The sequence below is a fragment of the Muscardinus avellanarius genome, assembly GCF_963383645.1.
Source record: "Muscardinus avellanarius genome assembly, chromosome: 10".
In the NCBI taxonomy this organism is placed as follows: Eukaryota; Metazoa; Chordata; class Mammalia; order Rodentia; family Gliridae; genus Muscardinus; species Muscardinus avellanarius.
In genome coordinates, this window is record NC_137796.1 from 18,692,523 (window position 1) to 18,709,872 (window position 17,350).

The 17,350-nt window shown below is 47.2% G+C and overlaps 2 protein-coding genes across 3 annotated transcripts in view; both read left to right on the forward strand.

Moving 5' to 3' along the window:
• Positions 1 to 1,566: 1,566 nt before the first annotated feature.
• On the forward strand, positions 1,567 to 2,326 carry AGRP (agouti related neuropeptide; the record flags this gene model as incomplete). 2 transcript variants are annotated; one of them, XM_080704543.1, is made up of 3 exons in its annotated part: positions 1,567 to 1,696; positions 1,849 to 1,934; positions 2,144 to 2,326. In XM_080704543.1, the coding sequence occupies 3 exons, from the start codon at positions 1,567 to 1,569 to the stop codon at positions 2,324 to 2,326; spliced, it is 399 nt and encodes a 132-aa protein (XP_080560669.1). The 2 variants fall into 2 exon arrangements, with proteins under 2 accessions (XP_080560669.1, XP_080560670.1); XM_080704544.1 differs by having other exon boundaries at positions 1,855 to 1,934.
• Positions 2,327 to 3,183: 857 nt separating this feature from the next.
• Positions 3,184 to 17,350, forward strand: part of ATP6V0D1 (ATPase H+ transporting V0 subunit d1) — a gene marked incomplete at both ends in the record, with an annotated part of 49,608 nt that continues 35,441 nt past the window's right edge. The window contains one exon of the mRNA XM_080704651.1: positions 3,184 to 3,313. Within this exon, the coding sequence (XP_080560777.1) occupies positions 3,184 to 3,313 (130 nt within the window). The remainder of the gene's footprint in view (positions 3,314 to 17,350) is intronic.

Consider the following 17,350-nt stretch of genomic DNA (forward strand, 5'->3'; position numbering starts at 1 on the left):
GATCATGCAAGTTCGAAACCAGCCTCAGCAGCTTAGTGAGGCTCTCACTAACTTACTGAAACCCTGTTTCTAAATAAAATATAAAGCTCGCTTTGGCAACACATATACTAAAATTGGAACGATACAGAGATGATTAGCAAATACAATATAAAACAGGTCTGGAAGTGTAGCATGGAGCTAAAAACCCCTGGGTTCCTTCCTCTGTAACACACTCACACACATAAAAAAAAATAATAATAATAAAAATAAAAAAAAAGAGAGCCAGGTGTGGTGGCGCATGCTTGTCATACCAGTACCTGGGGGGCTGAAACAGGAGGATCTCAGGTTCGCAGCCAGCCTCTGCTACTTAGACCCTCTGCAACTTAGTGAGATCCTATTTCAAAGTAAAGAATAAAAAAATAGGGCTGTGGGTGTAGCTTGGAGGTAGAATGCCTCTGCGTTCCATCCCCAGTTCTGCAAGAAAAAAGAAAAAGAAGAAGAAAAGAAGGCTGAGCACTGTCTTGGGCAAGCCCGGTCTGTAGGGCCTCCGAGGTGACTCAGCCAGCCTCCCTCTCCCAGAGCGGCAGGTGTGTAATAAAGAGCCCCCCAGAGGGTGAGGGAAGGCAGAGTGGGTGGGGTCCTAAGTGTCCTGCCATGTCCAAAATGAGCCGCCCTCACTGCAGCCTCGGGCTGATCAAACAAGGTGTGGGCAATGGCCTGACAATACAGGCGGAAGAGGGCAGCCATTAGTACTAATGAGGCAGACGGCCTGAAAGCTTTTTACTCGGAAGCTGCTTGTCCACCCAGGGAACAGTCCGTTCTGCTCCCTTGGTTTCCAGGAACCCTGGGCAGAAAGGGGTTTGTAGACAGGAGAAGGGGTGGGGATCCTGGAGTAGCCTGGAAGGGGGTGGTGGAGGGGAAACAGGGCCAAGATGCCATCAGGAGGGCCTGGTTTGGGCCAGGTGGGCTGCCCCACCCCCTCGTCTCCCCAGAAACCCAGGGTCTGGCTCCATCCCACCCCACACCACCCCACAACAGCCACTGGCCCACCACCCCTTCAACGCCCTCAAGTTCCTGGAAACAAAGCAAACATCATGCCTGGTAGGGGCTGAGTGAGCATCTCCGGGCCACAAATTAAATTATCCCTCAGGCTGCCTGCCTTGTTACTGCTAATGGCTCCAGCCCAGCTCATCCGTAGGTCCTGGTCCTGTGGAAATTGGGGGGCCCTGGATACCCTAACTTGTTTCTAAACTTTAATTGGCTCCTGGAGGCCTCATTCTAAATTGGAGAGGGGCACACCTCTAGTAGACCACTAAAGGAGTGAGGCATGAACTGTGTCCGCACCCTAGGGAGAGCCCCTCAGACCCCGGTTAGAGGGTCCGGTCACGTGTGGGCCATTCATTAGACCCTGCCATATAAGCGGAGGGCGCAGGTGGCCAGGAACTCTGGAGGCAAGGACCAGCAAACAGAGGTAAGTCCTCAGGTTGGTGGAGAAGTCTACTCTCTGGGGACCTCTCTCTGGGCACCTACGGGGTACGCCAAGGAAGAGGAGGGACTGAGTGGTGGGTTTTCCCGCTGAGCCAGGCCATGCTGACTGCAGTGCTGCTAAGCTGTGCCCTGCTGCTGGCCCTGCCTGCTACACAGGGGGCCCAGATGGGCTTGGCCCCCCTCGAGGGCATCCGAAGGCCTGACCAAGCCCTGTTCCCAGAGCTCCCAGGTCAGTATGGGCAGGGGTGGGGCTGGGTGGGGCCCAGTACTCTCCGGGCCACTAATGTGCCCTCCTGGTCTAAGCCCTCCCCCTTCCCAGCCCCTGCCCAGGGGAGTGGGCACTTTCTGCATGGGGGTCCGCCCTTGCATTCTCTGCCCCAGGCCTAGGCCTGCTTACCTCACTGAAGAGGACAACTGGGAGACAAGCAGAAGAGGCTTTGCTGCAGAAGGCAGAAGCTTTGGCAGAGGTAACTGCCCAGGAAAAGGGCTGAGGCGGCAGGTTGGGGGCATCGGCTACCATCCCTTCTCCCCTGCTTCGGGCGGGACCCCTTCCCCAGGAGCAACGAAGAGGACCACTTCATCCCGCTCCAGTGCCATTTTACACTGACTGGGACAGGCGAGGCCCCCGAATCTGCCTTCTGCAGCCTGTGCCCACGCTCCTGCTCTACCAATGCAGATGCTGGGCCCGCAGGACCGCGAGCCCCGCTCCCCGCGCCGCTGTGTTCGGCTGCAGGAGTCCTGCCTAGGACAGCAGGTACCGTGCTGCGACCCGTGTGCCACATGCTACTGCCGTTTCTTCAACGCCTTCTGCTATTGCCGCAAGCTGGGTACACCCACCAACCCCTGCAGCCGCACCTAACTAGCCAATATCCCGGGGAGAGGAGGGGGACGCGAATAAAGGATGGGATCAATTCCAAAGCTGTGGTTATTTCGAGCGTGTCGTCGAAGGGGGCGGGGTGGGTTCGTGGCAGGGGTCAGAGGCGTCACCAAGCCAAGAAACGTCAGACACCCTCGCCAGAGCCTTGGCTACCTATCGCCCGAGGCACAGGCATATGCGCTTTTATAGCAGCAAACACCTTTAGGAGAAGCAAAAGATCCGCACTCCAGCGCTGGAGAGACTTGTGCAACAAATGTGGGGAAAGCAGGGTGCAGCGCGGCATAGGGGTTCTAACTCTCCGCTAGTGAATAGACATTAAACTCCAGGGCCTACTTGTGGCCAATTAAATGTGACCTCCAGCAAAGCCCGTCCCTGACTTCCCCTAGAGGCGGGGGGAGGGAGGAGGCTGTGGTGTAAAGTCTTTCCGAGAATAAGAAGCACCTCCCACTCCCACCTTTACCGCACTGGCCCCTACAGTGCCAGGTGTACCTAACCCGGGTAAACTGGAGAAGGGGCATCCATAGAATCCTGCGGCCACGGGCGCCACCACGCGGTTGTCCTTGGACATGCAAGTAGCTCTCACGCTGGGGAAGGGAGAAAGCCCTCGTCCCTTTAGCGCGCATGCGCCAGAGAGCTGTCTGCAGCTCGCACCTGCGCAAAGCTTAGGCGCGAATCCACCCGGAAGCCGGGCGCCTCTCAGAGCCCCGCCCGGTTGTGGTCACGTGACGCTCTTGCGCGTCACCTGATGCGCCTGACAGCCCGTTGCGGGCGCCGCGTCAGCTGATCTTGGAGTAGCGTTGCCCGCTCGCCGGTCGGGGCTGCTCGGTCCCGCCGCAGCCATGTCGTTCTTCCCGGAGCTTTACTTCAACGTGGATAATGGCTACTTGGAAGGACTGGTGCGCGGCCTGAAGGCCGGGGTGCTCAGTCAGGCGGACTACCTCAACCTGGTGCAGTGCGAGACGCTCGAGGGTGAGCCGCGGGCGGGGGCTGAGGGGCCTGGAAATTTCAGGCCAGGATGGAAGTCACCCTTGGTGGGGAAGCCGGAAGCGGAGGGTGTTTCTGGGAATCCAGGAGCTGATGATGGGCGGGGGAGAAAGGGGTCTGCCTATAGTTGTGTCACACGGCGGGAGCCCAGACGTAAACAAGGCTTAACCGCAGTGGTTCGCCTCGGCTTGGACCGCCTCTTCCCGGTTTTGCACGCCCTGTAGTTTGGAAAGGGGGTGTCTTTCGGGACAAGTTGGCGTTTGGAGGTGTGCCTGTACGAGCCTTTTTTTTTTTTTTTTTTACTGACGTAGCAGTAAGCTGTCCGGTGGCCACGCTTAGGGAAGCTAAGCGGAAAAGAACCCAACCCCCAAGGCCTTTAGAATCATTGTCTTAGCGTTGGACTTCGGGTTGAGCCTTCCTGGGAAATTGCTAAGCCAGTTTAGCAAGGGGTTCCTCCTAACTCTGAGCCACGGACTGGGCAGTGTCTCCTAAACAAAGCGCTTGGGAAAGCAGGGTAGTCTTGCAAATCCGGAAGTTCATACGCAAAAACCTAAATTTTTGGCTTAAAAATCCCACACCCTTGGTGGAGGGGGGTAGTGGCTGTTGGGACATGATTTCTTACTCAAGAGTAGCCAGAAACTGAGTTCTCCTTTTCTCTCTGCACACAGTTCCAAAGTGAGAGTGACTTCCTCAGGCACAGCTGCAAGGCGATGTCCCTAATTCCAGGTCCCCCCACCAGGTGGTAGTGAAGGGCAGGGATGTGAGCCCATCCCTGATCCCCAAGTGGTACCTTTTTGCAGACACTTGCAGCTGGAGGGGAAGATGGCCAGAGGACTCACCCACTGGAGAAAATTTTCTCGTCAAAACTTTTTTTTTTTTTTTTGGGTGGTACTGGGGTTCCTGGAAGCCCTTCTACCTCCGGGCTACACTCCCAGACCTATTTTTTTACATTTTTTTAAATTTGGAAACAGGGTCTCCTAAGCCAGCGCGCGCGGCTGGCTTTGAACCTGCGCGATCCTCCTGTCTCTGCCTCCCAAGCGCGGGGATTACAAGCGTGCGCCACCACGCCCGGCTCTCGTCAAAAACTTTTGAGGTTAAAAGTGAGCTCAGCCAGTTCTTGTATACCTTGGAAACTAGACCAGTCAAGTGAAAATAAATACTATCAATATATGACATTTATTGAAGTTAGAGTACAGTAATTATAAATGTTATTATTTTAACATAAATCTGCAAGAAAATTTGTTTACCTTCATTATGTGAGTGGAAGTGGAGAAGGCGAGTAGAGCTCTTCAGGGTACTGGGCTGTAGGAGCCTACCAGCAACCTGATTTTGACTATGGGAAGAGGAGAAACGGTGAAAAGCTGTCTGGGGCAGGGCCCAACACTCACTTGGCACTTAATGTGAGTTTTGTGGACTGACTTGAACTTGAGGAAAATCTTTGCTTAATCCAAAGGTCAGCGCTGTTGCTGGGTGTGGTAGCACATGACTATAATCCCAGTACTTGGGAGTCCCAGAGAGGAAGATTATAGGTTCCAGGCCAGCCTCAGCAACTTAGCAAGACGCTGTTTCAAAAAATAAAAAGGCTGGGGGGTAGCTCAGAAGTAGAATACTCCTGGATTCAATCCCCAGTACTAAAGAAAAAGTTAACACCATTATCAACTGGTCATTCAGTTGGCTTTAAACTTACCTTGTTCCTGCTGCTGCCTGCCTGCCCACCCCCACCCCCTGTAGAAATTCTAGCAGCATCCAGTTATACCTGTAATACCAGTACTTGGGAGGATGAGACAGGAGGATTGCAGATTCAGGGCCGGCCTAAGGAACTTAGACCCCGTTTCAAAATGAAAAATAAAATAAATCTGGGGATGTAGCTTGGAGGAAGTACCCCTGGGTTCAATCCCTGATACCAAAAAAAATTTTTTTTCTAGGACCAGAGGGTTCCCATTGTCAGCAGACCTTCCATCATTCTCCTTCAACATTTTGGGCCATCTTCCTATAACACTGTTCAGCACACCATCTCCTTGTGGAATGTAATCCAGACCTTTACTGTGGCATTAAGGGCTCCCCTGCTCTTTCACAATACTCTCATTCAGGCCATTCTTAGCACTTGGTACACATAGTGTGGGACTTTGGAGTCAGGCAGACGTGAGTTTCTGAATCCCAGCTCTGTCAGTTACTGGATAATCTTACACATTTAACACCTCTAGGCCTTAGGTTCTTTATCTGGTATGTTAACAGTCACCTATCTCATAAAGATTGTGAAGTGTCAACAAGCTACTGCGTATAAAACAGCCTAGCACCAAGAACACAAAGTTCCAAGTACAAAGTAAGCACTCAGAAAATGCTAGCTCATGTTTTCCATATTATTTCACCTGCTGTTCCCTCTGCTTCCTTCTTGTCCCCATGAAGCACAGCCCTGGTACCATCTCATCTTGGAAACTCTCTGTGGCCATGCTAGGCTAGAATCTTGTCCCCTTCACTCAATCACAATTTCTGTGGCATCTGTCAGCGCCACTTGTCTAGAAGTTTCCTGACAGGGTTTGGGATTCTTAGGACCTCCTATGTTGGAGATGCTCAGGACTTTGAAGGACTAGAAATAATCAGAGGTAGGAAAAAGTGACCAGAAGCTCCCTTTGTCCTCTACAGAAAGGCCTTCTCTGCTTCTGGAGATGACACCAGAGACCTGGCCTTCAGGCTTCTCTTGTTGTTTTTTTTTTTTTTTTTTTTTTTTTTGCGGGTCTGGGGTGGAACCCAGGGGCATTCGACCTCCGAGCTACACCTCCTGCCCTATTTTTTATTTTTTATTTTGAAACCAGGTCTCACTAAGTAGCTGAAGCTATCTGCGAACGAACCGCGATCCTCCGGTCTTCGCCTCCCAAATGCTGGGATTACAAGCGTGTGCCACCACGCCCGACTTGCTGGGTATTTTTGCCTCATCTCTAGAGGAATGGGGAGAGAAGCAGGAAGGAAAGATCAAGGAAGACTGTGCTATGGTCCCTAATAAATTTCTGAGGGACATGTTTCAGGTGATGGACAGTTTCCACAAGCATAGGGCACTGGGCAATGGGGGTTTATTTGTTCTGCAAGATAGGACAAGTATAGTTCCCTTGCCTTCTTCTCTGGGTTCCACCGCAGCAGGGCATCTGTCCACTGACTGCTCTCTTCTGTTACAGCTCGGCCTCTCAGGACTTCTGAAGCCCATGTGCCCTCTATTATGCAACTTTCTTGATTGTCTATTCTCAACAGTAGGAAAAGACCCTGGAGAGGAACTAAGGGGACAGAACCCTGTGGTCACAACAGCTCCTTTATAGTTCTGAGGTTTTTTTTTTTTTTTTTGTATGTCTTTCTTTTTTCCTATCCTTTTTTTTTTTTGTACTGGGGATTGAACTAAGGAATATTCTATCTCTGAGGCCCCAGCCCCATTTGATTTATTATTTATTATTATTATTATTATTATTATTATTATTATTAATTATTATGTACTGTACTGGGGATGGAACCATTCTACCTCTGAACTCCACCCCCAGCCCTATCTTTTTATTCTTTATTTTGAAACAGGGTTTCACTGAGTTGCAAAGGCAACTCACTAAGTAGCTGAGGCTGTCCTTGAACCATGATCCTCCTGTTTCAGCCTCCTAAATGCTAGATTACAAGTGTGCACCATTATGCCCAGCCCCATTTTATTTTATTTTATTTTATTTTATTTTATTTTTTATTTTTTTGGTGGTACTGGGGATGGAACTCTTCAACCTCCGAGTTATACTCCCAGACCTATTTTATATTTTATTTGGAAACAATGTCTCTTAAACCAGCAAGGCTGGCTTTGAACCTGCATGATCCTCCTGTCTCCGCCTCCCAAGTTCAGGGATTACAAGCGTGCACCACTATGCCCAGCTTGTTTTATATTTTGAAACAGAGTCTATCTAAAATTGCTGAGGCTGGGCTCAAACTTGTGATCTTCATGTCTCAGCCTCCCAAGTACTAGGATTATAGGCGTCACCACCACACCTGACTCTGTATGTCTTGAATACCTTTTAGGGGTTGGATCCTGTGCTAGGAAATTGTGGGAAAGAGAAAGTGGTTCAGAGATATATGTAGGACAATCACACAGTATTACTTTGAATAGTTTTATTCATACACTGCTCTTATATAGCACCTATTTTATGCCAGGCATTTTTTGTTTGTTTGTTTGTTTGTTTGTTTGTTTGTTTGTTTTGAAGTACTGGGAGATTGAACTCAGGGGTATTCTCCCTGTGAGCTACACCTCTAGTCCTGTTGTTTTTAATTTTTTATTCTGAAACAGAGTCTCACTGAGTTGCAGAGGGCTGCACTAAGTAGCTGAGGCTAGCCTCAAACCTGCAATCCTCCTGTCTCAGCCTCACAAGTACTGGGATTACAAGCAGGAGCTGAGCCACCAGGCCTGGCTGAGATACTTTGTTGAATGGTGGTGACTTGCAGTTCATTGTTTGGGGGTGGATGTCAGTAGGGCATGGAAGACATTAAGAAATAAGTATAACCTGAGTATGGTGGCGCACGCTTATAATCTGAGACAGGAGGATCGCACAGGTTTGAAGCCAGTCTCAGCTACTTAGTGAGGCTCTCAGCAATTTAGTGAGACCCTGTTACCAAATAAAGTATAAAATATGTTTGGGAGTATAGCCCGGAGGTAGAGCCCTTGGGTTCCACCCCCAGTACCACACACACACACACACACACACACACACACACACACACACACACAAATCAGTGTAAGCTGGGCATGGTGGCACACACCTGTAATCCCAGTACTTGGGAGGCTGACAGGAGGATCACAGTTTTGGGACCAGTATCAGCAAATTAGTGAGAGTCTCAGCAACTTAGCAAGGCTCCATTTCAAACAAACAAACAATAAATAAATAAATAAATAAATAAGTAAATAAACGGCTGAGGGTGTAGCTCAGAGGTAAGTTTGCCCCTGGGTTCAAACCACAGTAACACATATGCACAAAATATGGTCATAAATGTAGGCTTGCTACCTTATGGCCCTATGGCCCTAAGTGGTCTTGACTTTCTTTCTTTCTTTTTTTTTTTTTTCGGGTCTGGGGATGGAACCCAGAGGCATTTGACCTCCGAGCTACACCCCCTGCCCTATTTTTTATTCTTTATTTTGAAACAGGGTCTCACTGAGTTGTGAAGGGCCTCACTAAGTAGTTGAGGCTGTCTGCGAACCGTGATCCACCTGTCTCAGCCTCCCAAATGCTGGGATTACAAGTGAGCGCCACCACGCCCGGCTTCTTGACTTTCATTCTTTATAAAATGAAAGTAATAATAGCACTTACCTCATGGGGTGGTTATGACTGTTAAACAAGATAATTTACATAAATTATTGTTATTCATTATCTGTTGTCAGCGACACAATACCACAGACTGAGTTATATAGAAAGGACGTTTAAGCTGGGCACGGTGGCACCATGTTTGTAATCGTAGCACTTGGGAGGCTGAGACAGGAAGATTGAAGGTTCTTGGCCAGCCTCAGCTACTTAGTGAGGCCATCCATAAATTAGACCTTGTTTCAAAATAAAGGATAAAAAATAGGGCTGGGTGTAGTTCAGAGGTAGAATGCCCCTGGGTTCAAACCCCAGTACTGCAAAAAAAAAAAAAAAAAAAAAAAAAAGGTTTATTTTGGCTCATAGGTTTTTTTGGCAAGGTCAAGGGCCATGTCTGGTGATGGTGTTCTTGGTGGCAGAGGCCTGAGGTGGTGCTGGGCATACATGGGAAGAGAAGGGAACATGCTTGTATATGTGTGTCTTCTAGGTCTTACCTCTAAATGCTGTAGTCAGATAAGTTTCCACCCTCTTAATACCTTACAGTGAGGATTAAGTTTCAACACATGAGCCTTGAGGGACACTCAAATCATATTCAAACTGTAGCAAGTGCTTAAGACAAACTTGGCACATGCTAAGTTCTCAGTGTTAGCCCCTAGTGTTGGCATTGTTAAATAGTAAAAATAAATGAATAACACTTACCCATGAAGTGTGCTACTTGTGAAAGAGACAGTGGAGAGGTGGTTAAGAATCTTCTTTTGAGAGCATGACTGGTTAAGGCCCTGCTGAGGAAAGGCTATTTCAGCTGTGATGCCAAGAATGAAGAGTCAGCCATGCAGAGAGCTGTGGAGAAGAGCATTTCAGAGAGATCATGTGAATTTACAAACAGGCCATTCAGAGGGACCAAACGGAGCTCCAGGTGGCAGGGTGCTGGGTCAGGATACAAATCTAGGCACCCAGACTCTTGGTTTAAAACAAGAGCTCAGCCAGGCGTGGTGGCGCACGCTTGTAATCCCAGTACTTGGGAGGCTGAGACAGGAAAATCACAGGTTCGAAGCAAACCTCAGCAGGTTAGTGAGGCTCTTAGCAACTTGGTGAGACCCTGTATCCAAATAAAATATTTAAAAAAATAGGTCTGGCCGGGCGTGGTGGCGCATGCTTGTAATCCCTGCGCTTGGGAGGCCGAAACAGGAGGATCGCACAGGTTGGCTGGCTTAAGAGACCCTGTTTCCAAATAAAAATATAAAATAGGTCTGGGAGTGTAGCCCAGAGGTAGAAGGCCCCTGGATTCCATCACCAGGACCACCAAAAAAAAAAAAAAAAAAATATATATGTAATGTATGTATGTATGTATGTATATATCTGTGATTCTCCTGTCTCAGCCTCCCAAGTACTGGGATTACAAGTGTGCGCCACCACGCCTGGCTGAGCTCTTGTTTTAAACCACGAGTCTGGGTTCCTAGATTTGTATCCTGACCCAGCACCCTGCCACCTGGAGCTCCGTTTGGTCCCTCTGAATGGTCTGTTTGTAAATTCACATGATCTGTGAAATGCTCTTTTCCACAGCTCTCTGCATGGCTGACTCTTCACATATATATATAGGTCTGGAGGTGTAGCATGGAGGTAGAAGGCCCCTGGATTCCATCCCCAGTACCACACAAATATATGAATGAATGAATGAATGAATGAATGGATGGATAAATAAATATAAAACAAGAACTCAGGCTGAACCCAGCGGAGGAAGTCCCTGACTCTTTAGGAGTGGGGTTGAGGGCAGACAGGGATGGGAAGGAGTGTTATCTACCACAGAGGCCTGCAGGAGTTGTTGGATGTGACTAAGTGAAAGTATTTCAGACCATGAGGAGCATATGCAGAGCTGCTTTCACATTGAAGCATGTGTTTGCACATTCTCAATGCCAACTTCGCCCAGCCTGCTAGGCTTCATACCAAAGCCAGGTGGGGTGTCTGAGCCCAAACTCTCAACTCTTACATCGAACATATTCTAAAAGCATTGCTATTAAGCTGGGCGTGGTGGTGCACACCTGTAATCCCAGTACTTGGGAGGTTGAAACAGGAGGATTGCCAACTTCAGTAATGTCGTGAGACTCTTAGTAACCTGAGACCTGTTTCAAAATAAAAAATAAAAATGACCAGAGATAATCTGGAGGTGGTGGCTCATGACTCTAATTCCAGTACTTGGGAGGCTGAGACAGGAAGATTACAGGTTTGAGGCCAGTCTCAGCAATGTAGTAGCATGGTCCAAGGTTTAATCCCTAGTACAAAAAAAAAAAATTTTTTTTTTTTTGCCTGACTGGATGCTGGGCATTCAGAGGTAAATCAGGTTCCAGGGTCTGAATCCCAGAATCAGTCTATCAATCAATCAATTAATCTCTCTCTCGCCTCTCTCCGTCTCCTCCCTCTCTTCTCTTTCTCTCTCTCTCTCTCTCTCTCTCTCTCTCTCTCTCTCTGTCTCTGTCTCTCTCTGTCTCTCTCTCTGTCTCTCTCTCTGTCTCTCTCTCTGTCTCTCTCTCACTACAGATTGAGCCCAGGGAAATTCTACCTCTGGGCTATACCCTCAGCCCTACTTTCTTTAAATTTTGAAAGAGGGTCTTGCTAGGTTGATAAGAGTCTTACTACTTGCTGGGGCTGTTCTTGAATCTGTAATCCTCTTGTCTCAGCCTCCCAAGTATTGGAATTACAGGCATGAGCCACTATGCCTGGCTCTCTTTTCTCTTTAAAACTGTTTATTATGCATAGTTGTGCACACTAGAATTCTAGGATGTGGGAGACAGGATCATAGGTTTGAGGACAGCCTCAGCAATATAGCAATACTCTTAGCAAACCAAAAAATAAAAAGGACTTGGGGCTGAGACAGGAGTATTAAAGTTCGCGGACAGCCTCAGCTACTTAGTGAGGCCCTCTGGAATTCAGTGAGACCCTGTTTCAAAGTAAAGAATAAAAAATAGGGCAGGGGGTGTAGCTCGGAGGTGGAATGCCCCTGGGTTCCATCCCCAGACCCCCCCCCCCAAAAAAAAAGAGTTGGCCGTACTTGGGAGGCGGAGACAGGAGGATTGCGCTGGTTCAAAGCCAGCCTTGCTGGTCTAAGAGACCCTGTTTCCAAATAAAATATAAAAAATAGGTCTGGGAGTGTAGCCCGCAGGTAGAAAGGGGTTCCATCCCCAGTACCACCACCAAAAAAAAAAAAAAAAAGTTTCCTAACATCATCCAAAGATGACTATTGATGTTTGTTTTTTTAGTAGCATAACACTAATGAACTTTAATGTGTCTTTATCTTTCAATCAATTAACCATATTGATGCTTAGCTTGTCTCTGCCATTGGGATCTGAGTCAGTTGGCTGCCAAGTCTTCTTGACACAGCCCTGTAGCCTGTGAGAGCTTCTTTACCGTCTGGGATGCTATTATGGTCTAAACTTAGGAACATTTCCTGAATACTTAGAATCGTCATTTCTCTCAAGAGATTTTATTCTTTTTATTGGAAAATGATACAATAGGTACTATAATCTGAGTCCTGGGGGTTCTCATTACTACCAGGTCAGTCATTGTTCTAGTTCTAGATTTTTCTGTATGGATAGTTTTCTCTAACTCAGAAGCTTGGAAAAGACAGAAAAGCAAGTGGCTCGCTGGATTATACAGATGCACTCAGCTGATGACACCACAATGCTAGTTCCTTGATCTAGAATGAGGGCTTGAGCCAGGCGTGGTGGCACACGCCTGTAATCTCAGTACTTCAGAGGCTGAGGCAGGAGGATTGCACGTTCACAGCCAGCCTCAGCAACTTAGTGAGGCCCGCCACAACTTAGCAAGACCCTGTTTCAGAATAAAAAATTGGTTGGGTGTGTAGCTCAGAGATAGAATGTCCCTGGGTTCAATCCCCAGCACCACAAAATAATAGTAAAATAAAATAAAATAGAATGGGAACTTTACCTGACACTTGGCCCAATCAGGACATCTCCTGTGGTAAAGCGATAGCATTAGCACTTGAGAGGAGGAGCCCTGTGATCTTCTCAACTTCTATGTGAGCTAGATGGTCCCGAGACCATTTTCATAGCCAGGGAGTTAGACACTTGGGGGCTATAGTTGAAGCGCCCACGTGTGAGATGTGCCAGCCATCTTCCCGAACACTTCATCCCTCTCTGCCTTGATTCACTTGTTTTCTGCTCATCACAACATCTCCTTCTGCATTTCAACAGTATTTCACAAGAGACAGTTTCATGTGGGAAGAAGAAAGGGAGACTCCAGGCAGAGCTTGGCTAGTCACCAGTCACATGAAACTATAAGTGCAGATGTTGGTGGTGCCTTCCAGGAGTGGCAGGTCATTTGGCACTAACTGATTATAGGGTTGCTAGGAATTTGACTGAAAAGTAAACAGAGATCACTTTAAAAGTGATCTTAGGAACTCTGTCCTAAGTTCAGGGGATGGGAGAGCAAAACTATTGGACTTATGCTTTGAATAGTGCCTGCAATGGGAAAGTGGGTTGGTGGTGGAGGCTGTACTGGAGGTGGGAAGAGTTTTCAGGTTCTTACAGGAATCCAGGCTGGAGATGGTGGTAGCCTGTCCTCAGGCATTGGCTAGGAGAGAGCACTTTAGGGGAATTTTAGGAAGAGCAAGAAAGAATGAGGTATGGTGATACATGCATACCCACGTTTAGAGCAGTGCGGTTCACATAGCCCAATTATGGAGGCAGCCTAGGTGTTCATCAACAGTTGATATAGAAACTGTGGGACATAAAGCTGGGTGTGGTGGTGCACGCCTGTCATCCCAGTACTTGGGGGCCTGAGACAGGAAGGTCACCGATTTAAGGACAGTCTCACCAAGTAGTGAGACCCTATTTCAAAGTAAATACAAAAGGGCTGGCTGGGGATGTGGCTCAGAGGTAGAAATGCCCCTGGGTTCAATCTCCAGTACCAAAAAAAAGAAGGAAAGAAAAAAATATGTGTGTGTTTACACACACACACACACACACACACATACATACATACACACACTATAAAGTTTTATTCAGCAGTGAAGAAGAATGAAGTTATATCGCTTGCAGGAAAGAACTGGATATTATTGCCAGACTCAGAAAATCAAAGATCATATGTTTTCTCTCATATGTGGAAGCTAGAAAGAAAAAAGGAAAAAAAAATTAAAAAGGGGAGGAAATATCACAAAAATAAAAGAAAGACCAGTATAGTGGGGGGAGAGGACGAGTTAAAGGGTGGATAGAAGGGAAAGGGGTGGTACTAGGGAATTAAATTGGCCAAATTACATTATGTTCACATATAAATATTTAACAATGGGTCCCACTATTATGTATAGTAATAATAATTTTTTTTGTGTGTGGTACTTGGGATAGAAACCAGGGGCATTCTAAATCTCTGGGCTACACTCCCAGTCCTGTTTTATATATTTTATTTTGAAACAAATTCTCACTAAGTTGACAAGAACCTCACTAAATTGTGATCCTCTTGTCTCAGCCTCCCAAGGACTGGGATTACAGGTGAGCACCACCACATCCAGCATTATCATGTATAATTATAATTCATCAATAAAAAAAGAAAGAATGAGAAATTAAGCCTGGTGTCTCATCTCTGGCTTTGGCAACTGTGTAGGTGACAGAATGAAATGATGATGGCATAGAGGAGAAGGAGCAGCTTTGAGAAGGAACGAGATGAGACTGAGGGTCTGTGAGCCATCTGAGTGGAGATGTGGGTGCCAGTTTTGGTGTTCAGGTGTGAAGTCTGAGCTTGAGAGACAGCTGAGAGAATGGAAGTAAGTAGAGTTGTGGCCAAGGCCCCTGAGAGAATCAAAACTAAGGCCAAAGATTGGACCTTCTTCCAGGAATCATTTTATTTGGGCAAGAGGGGAAGAAGATGGTTCTGTCAAAAAAAAAGTGAAGCCATCCCCAAGAGGTGGTTATCCCCAAGGGAGAATCGGCAAAAGGAAATGGCGAATCCCAAACGTGGCCACGAGATTGGAAGAAAGACAGCCTTCTGTTTGGTTGTGCCGTTTAAAGGTCATAAGTGAGTTTAATGAGAACAGGAAGGTGGGGTGAGAAGCTGATGGGAGTGGATGGGCAGGGAATGTAGAGACAGCATAACTTACCGATGAACTAATTCCAGCCCAGCCACTTACTGGCTTTGTGACCTTGGGCAAGTCATTCGTCCTTAGCTGTGAAATGAGACAAATAATAGGATCTCTCAGCTGGGCATGGAGGCACAAGCTTATAGTTCCAGCTACTCAGAAGTCAGAAACAGGAAGATCGCTTGAGACCAGGAATTTAATGCCATCCTGGGCAACACGGTGAGACAAAGAAAGAAAGGAAGAAAGAAAGAAAGAAAGAAAGAAAGAGAGAGAGAAGGAAGGAAGGAAGGAAGGAAGGAAGGAAGGAGCACTGTAGATCCTTGAAGTGTTAGCACAGGGCCCAGCACTAGATGAACAGTCAGAGCCAGCTGCTCCCACTGTGGTTGGTCCCTCCGGTCGCTCCCAAGAGGCAGGTGCCATGGTGGGTGTTGAGAGGTGTGTTAGTCAGCTCTTTGTTGCTATGATCCAAACACCTAACACAAACAACTTAGAGGAAGATTTAGTTTGGCTTAGTTTCAGAGGTTTCAGTCCATGGTTAGCTGGCTTCAAGGCAAAAATATCATAACAGAAGAGTGTGGCAGAGGAAAGCTGCTCAGCTCCTGGCAGCCAGAAAGACAGACAGACAGAGACTAGGGAGAAAAACCCGTCTGGGGCATGTCCCCACTAACCTATCAGTAATCCATTCAGCCATCGGTGAATTAGTTCATCGATAGCATCAGAGCCCTCATGATCCAATTACATCCCCAAGGCCCCACCTCTAAGCACAGACTTTGGGTGTATTCTAGACCTAAACTGTAACAAATATGTCACACAGGCCTGCTTGGGCAAGTGTACCTGTCTAAAGGACAGAGCAGTGGACATCAAACAGTGCTGAAGCTGGGTGTGGTGGCGCACGCTTGTCATCCCAGCATTTGGGAGGCTGAGATAGGAGGATCGTGGTTCACGGCCAGCCTCAGCTACCTAGTGAGGCCCTGTTTCAAAATAAAGAATTAAAAAATAGGGCTAAGGGTGTCGCTCGAAGGTAGAACGCCCCTGGGTTCCAGCCCCAGTACCGCAAAAGAGAAGCAACAACAACAACGACAACAGCACTGACTGCTCAGTGGGCACAGGGTACTTTGAGGAGGAGTGGGAACATGGTGGGTAATAGTTACAGGGTATGGGCTTCTTTTGGGGGTGATAATATGCTGAATGATGTTCATTGCTTTGATTATGTGATGGTTGCTCCCTGAATATACTGAAAACTATGAATTATGCACCATATTTATTTATTTATTTATTTGGGGTGTACTGGGGATTGAACCCAGCAGTATTCTACTTCTGAGATTACACCAGCCCTTTTTATCTTGAAACAGTTTTATAAGTTGCTGAGCCTGTCCTTAAACCTGGAATCCTTCAGTCTCAACCTCCCAAATACTGGGATTACAGGTGTGCACCACCATGCCTGGTGAATTGTGCACTTTCTTTTCTTTTCTTTTTTTCTTCTGGTATCGGGATTGAACTCTGGGGCATTCTACCTCCAAGCTACACTCTCAGCCCTGTTTTTTCTTTATTTTGAAACAGGGCCTCACTAGGTTGAGGAGGGCCTCCTAAGTAGCTGGGGCTGGCTACAAACCTGCAATCCTCCTGTTTCAGCCTCCCAAGTACTGGGATTACAAGTGTACACCACCATGCCTAGCTTTCCAGCCCTTTTTATTTTTTATTTTGAAATAGGGTTTCACTAAGTTGCTGAGAGTCTCACTATATTGCTGAAGCTGTCCTTTAACCTGTGATCTTCCTGTCTCAGCCTCCTAATTACTGGGATTATAGACATGTGCCACCATACCCAGCTGAATTGTGCACTGCAAACGGGCAAATTGTATGGTAAATGGGTTATATGTCAGTAAAGCTGTTAAAAACAACAACTGGCCAAGCCAAGGAGATGGGAAGAACACGCTAGGGAGAAGGAGTTGCATCGGCAGTGTCAGAATGAAATTGCAGAGGGTCAGAAGTGCTTTGGTAACTGGAGGGTGTAGAGTATGTCAAGATGTGCAGAGGTTAGGTCTGGATAGTTGTGTGGGTTAGTCCATGGCAGGCAATAGGTATCTTGGATGTGCGGTTTAGGAAGGATGAGGATTATGGCTTAAAAAAAAAAAGGAGCTTGGTGTGGTGGTGCATGCCTGTAATCCCAGTACTTGGGAGGCTGAGGCAGGGGTATTACAGGATTGAAGCCAGTCTCAGCAACTTAGTGAGGCCCTCTGCAACTTAGTGAGAACCTGTTTCAAAATAAAAAATAAAATATGGCTGGGGGTGTATCTCAGTGGTAGAATCCCCATGGGTTCCATTCCCTAGTACCTACCGCACACAAAAGATAAATAAATAGAAAGAAAGACAGGAGAGCTTCTTAGATTAGGCTAAGGTCGATGTGTGGGAAATGTTTTAAGAGTATCTGTATATGAACCGGGTACAGGAGCACTTGTCTGTTATCACAGTATTTGAGAGGCTGAGACAGGAGGACCACTGGTGTGAGACCAGCCTCAGCAATTTGTGAGACCCAGTTTCAAAATAAAAAAAAATTTAAAAAGGGCTACTAGAGGTAATGCAGAGAAAGAATGCTCCTGGATTCAGTCCCCAGTACCAAAGAAAACAAACAAACAA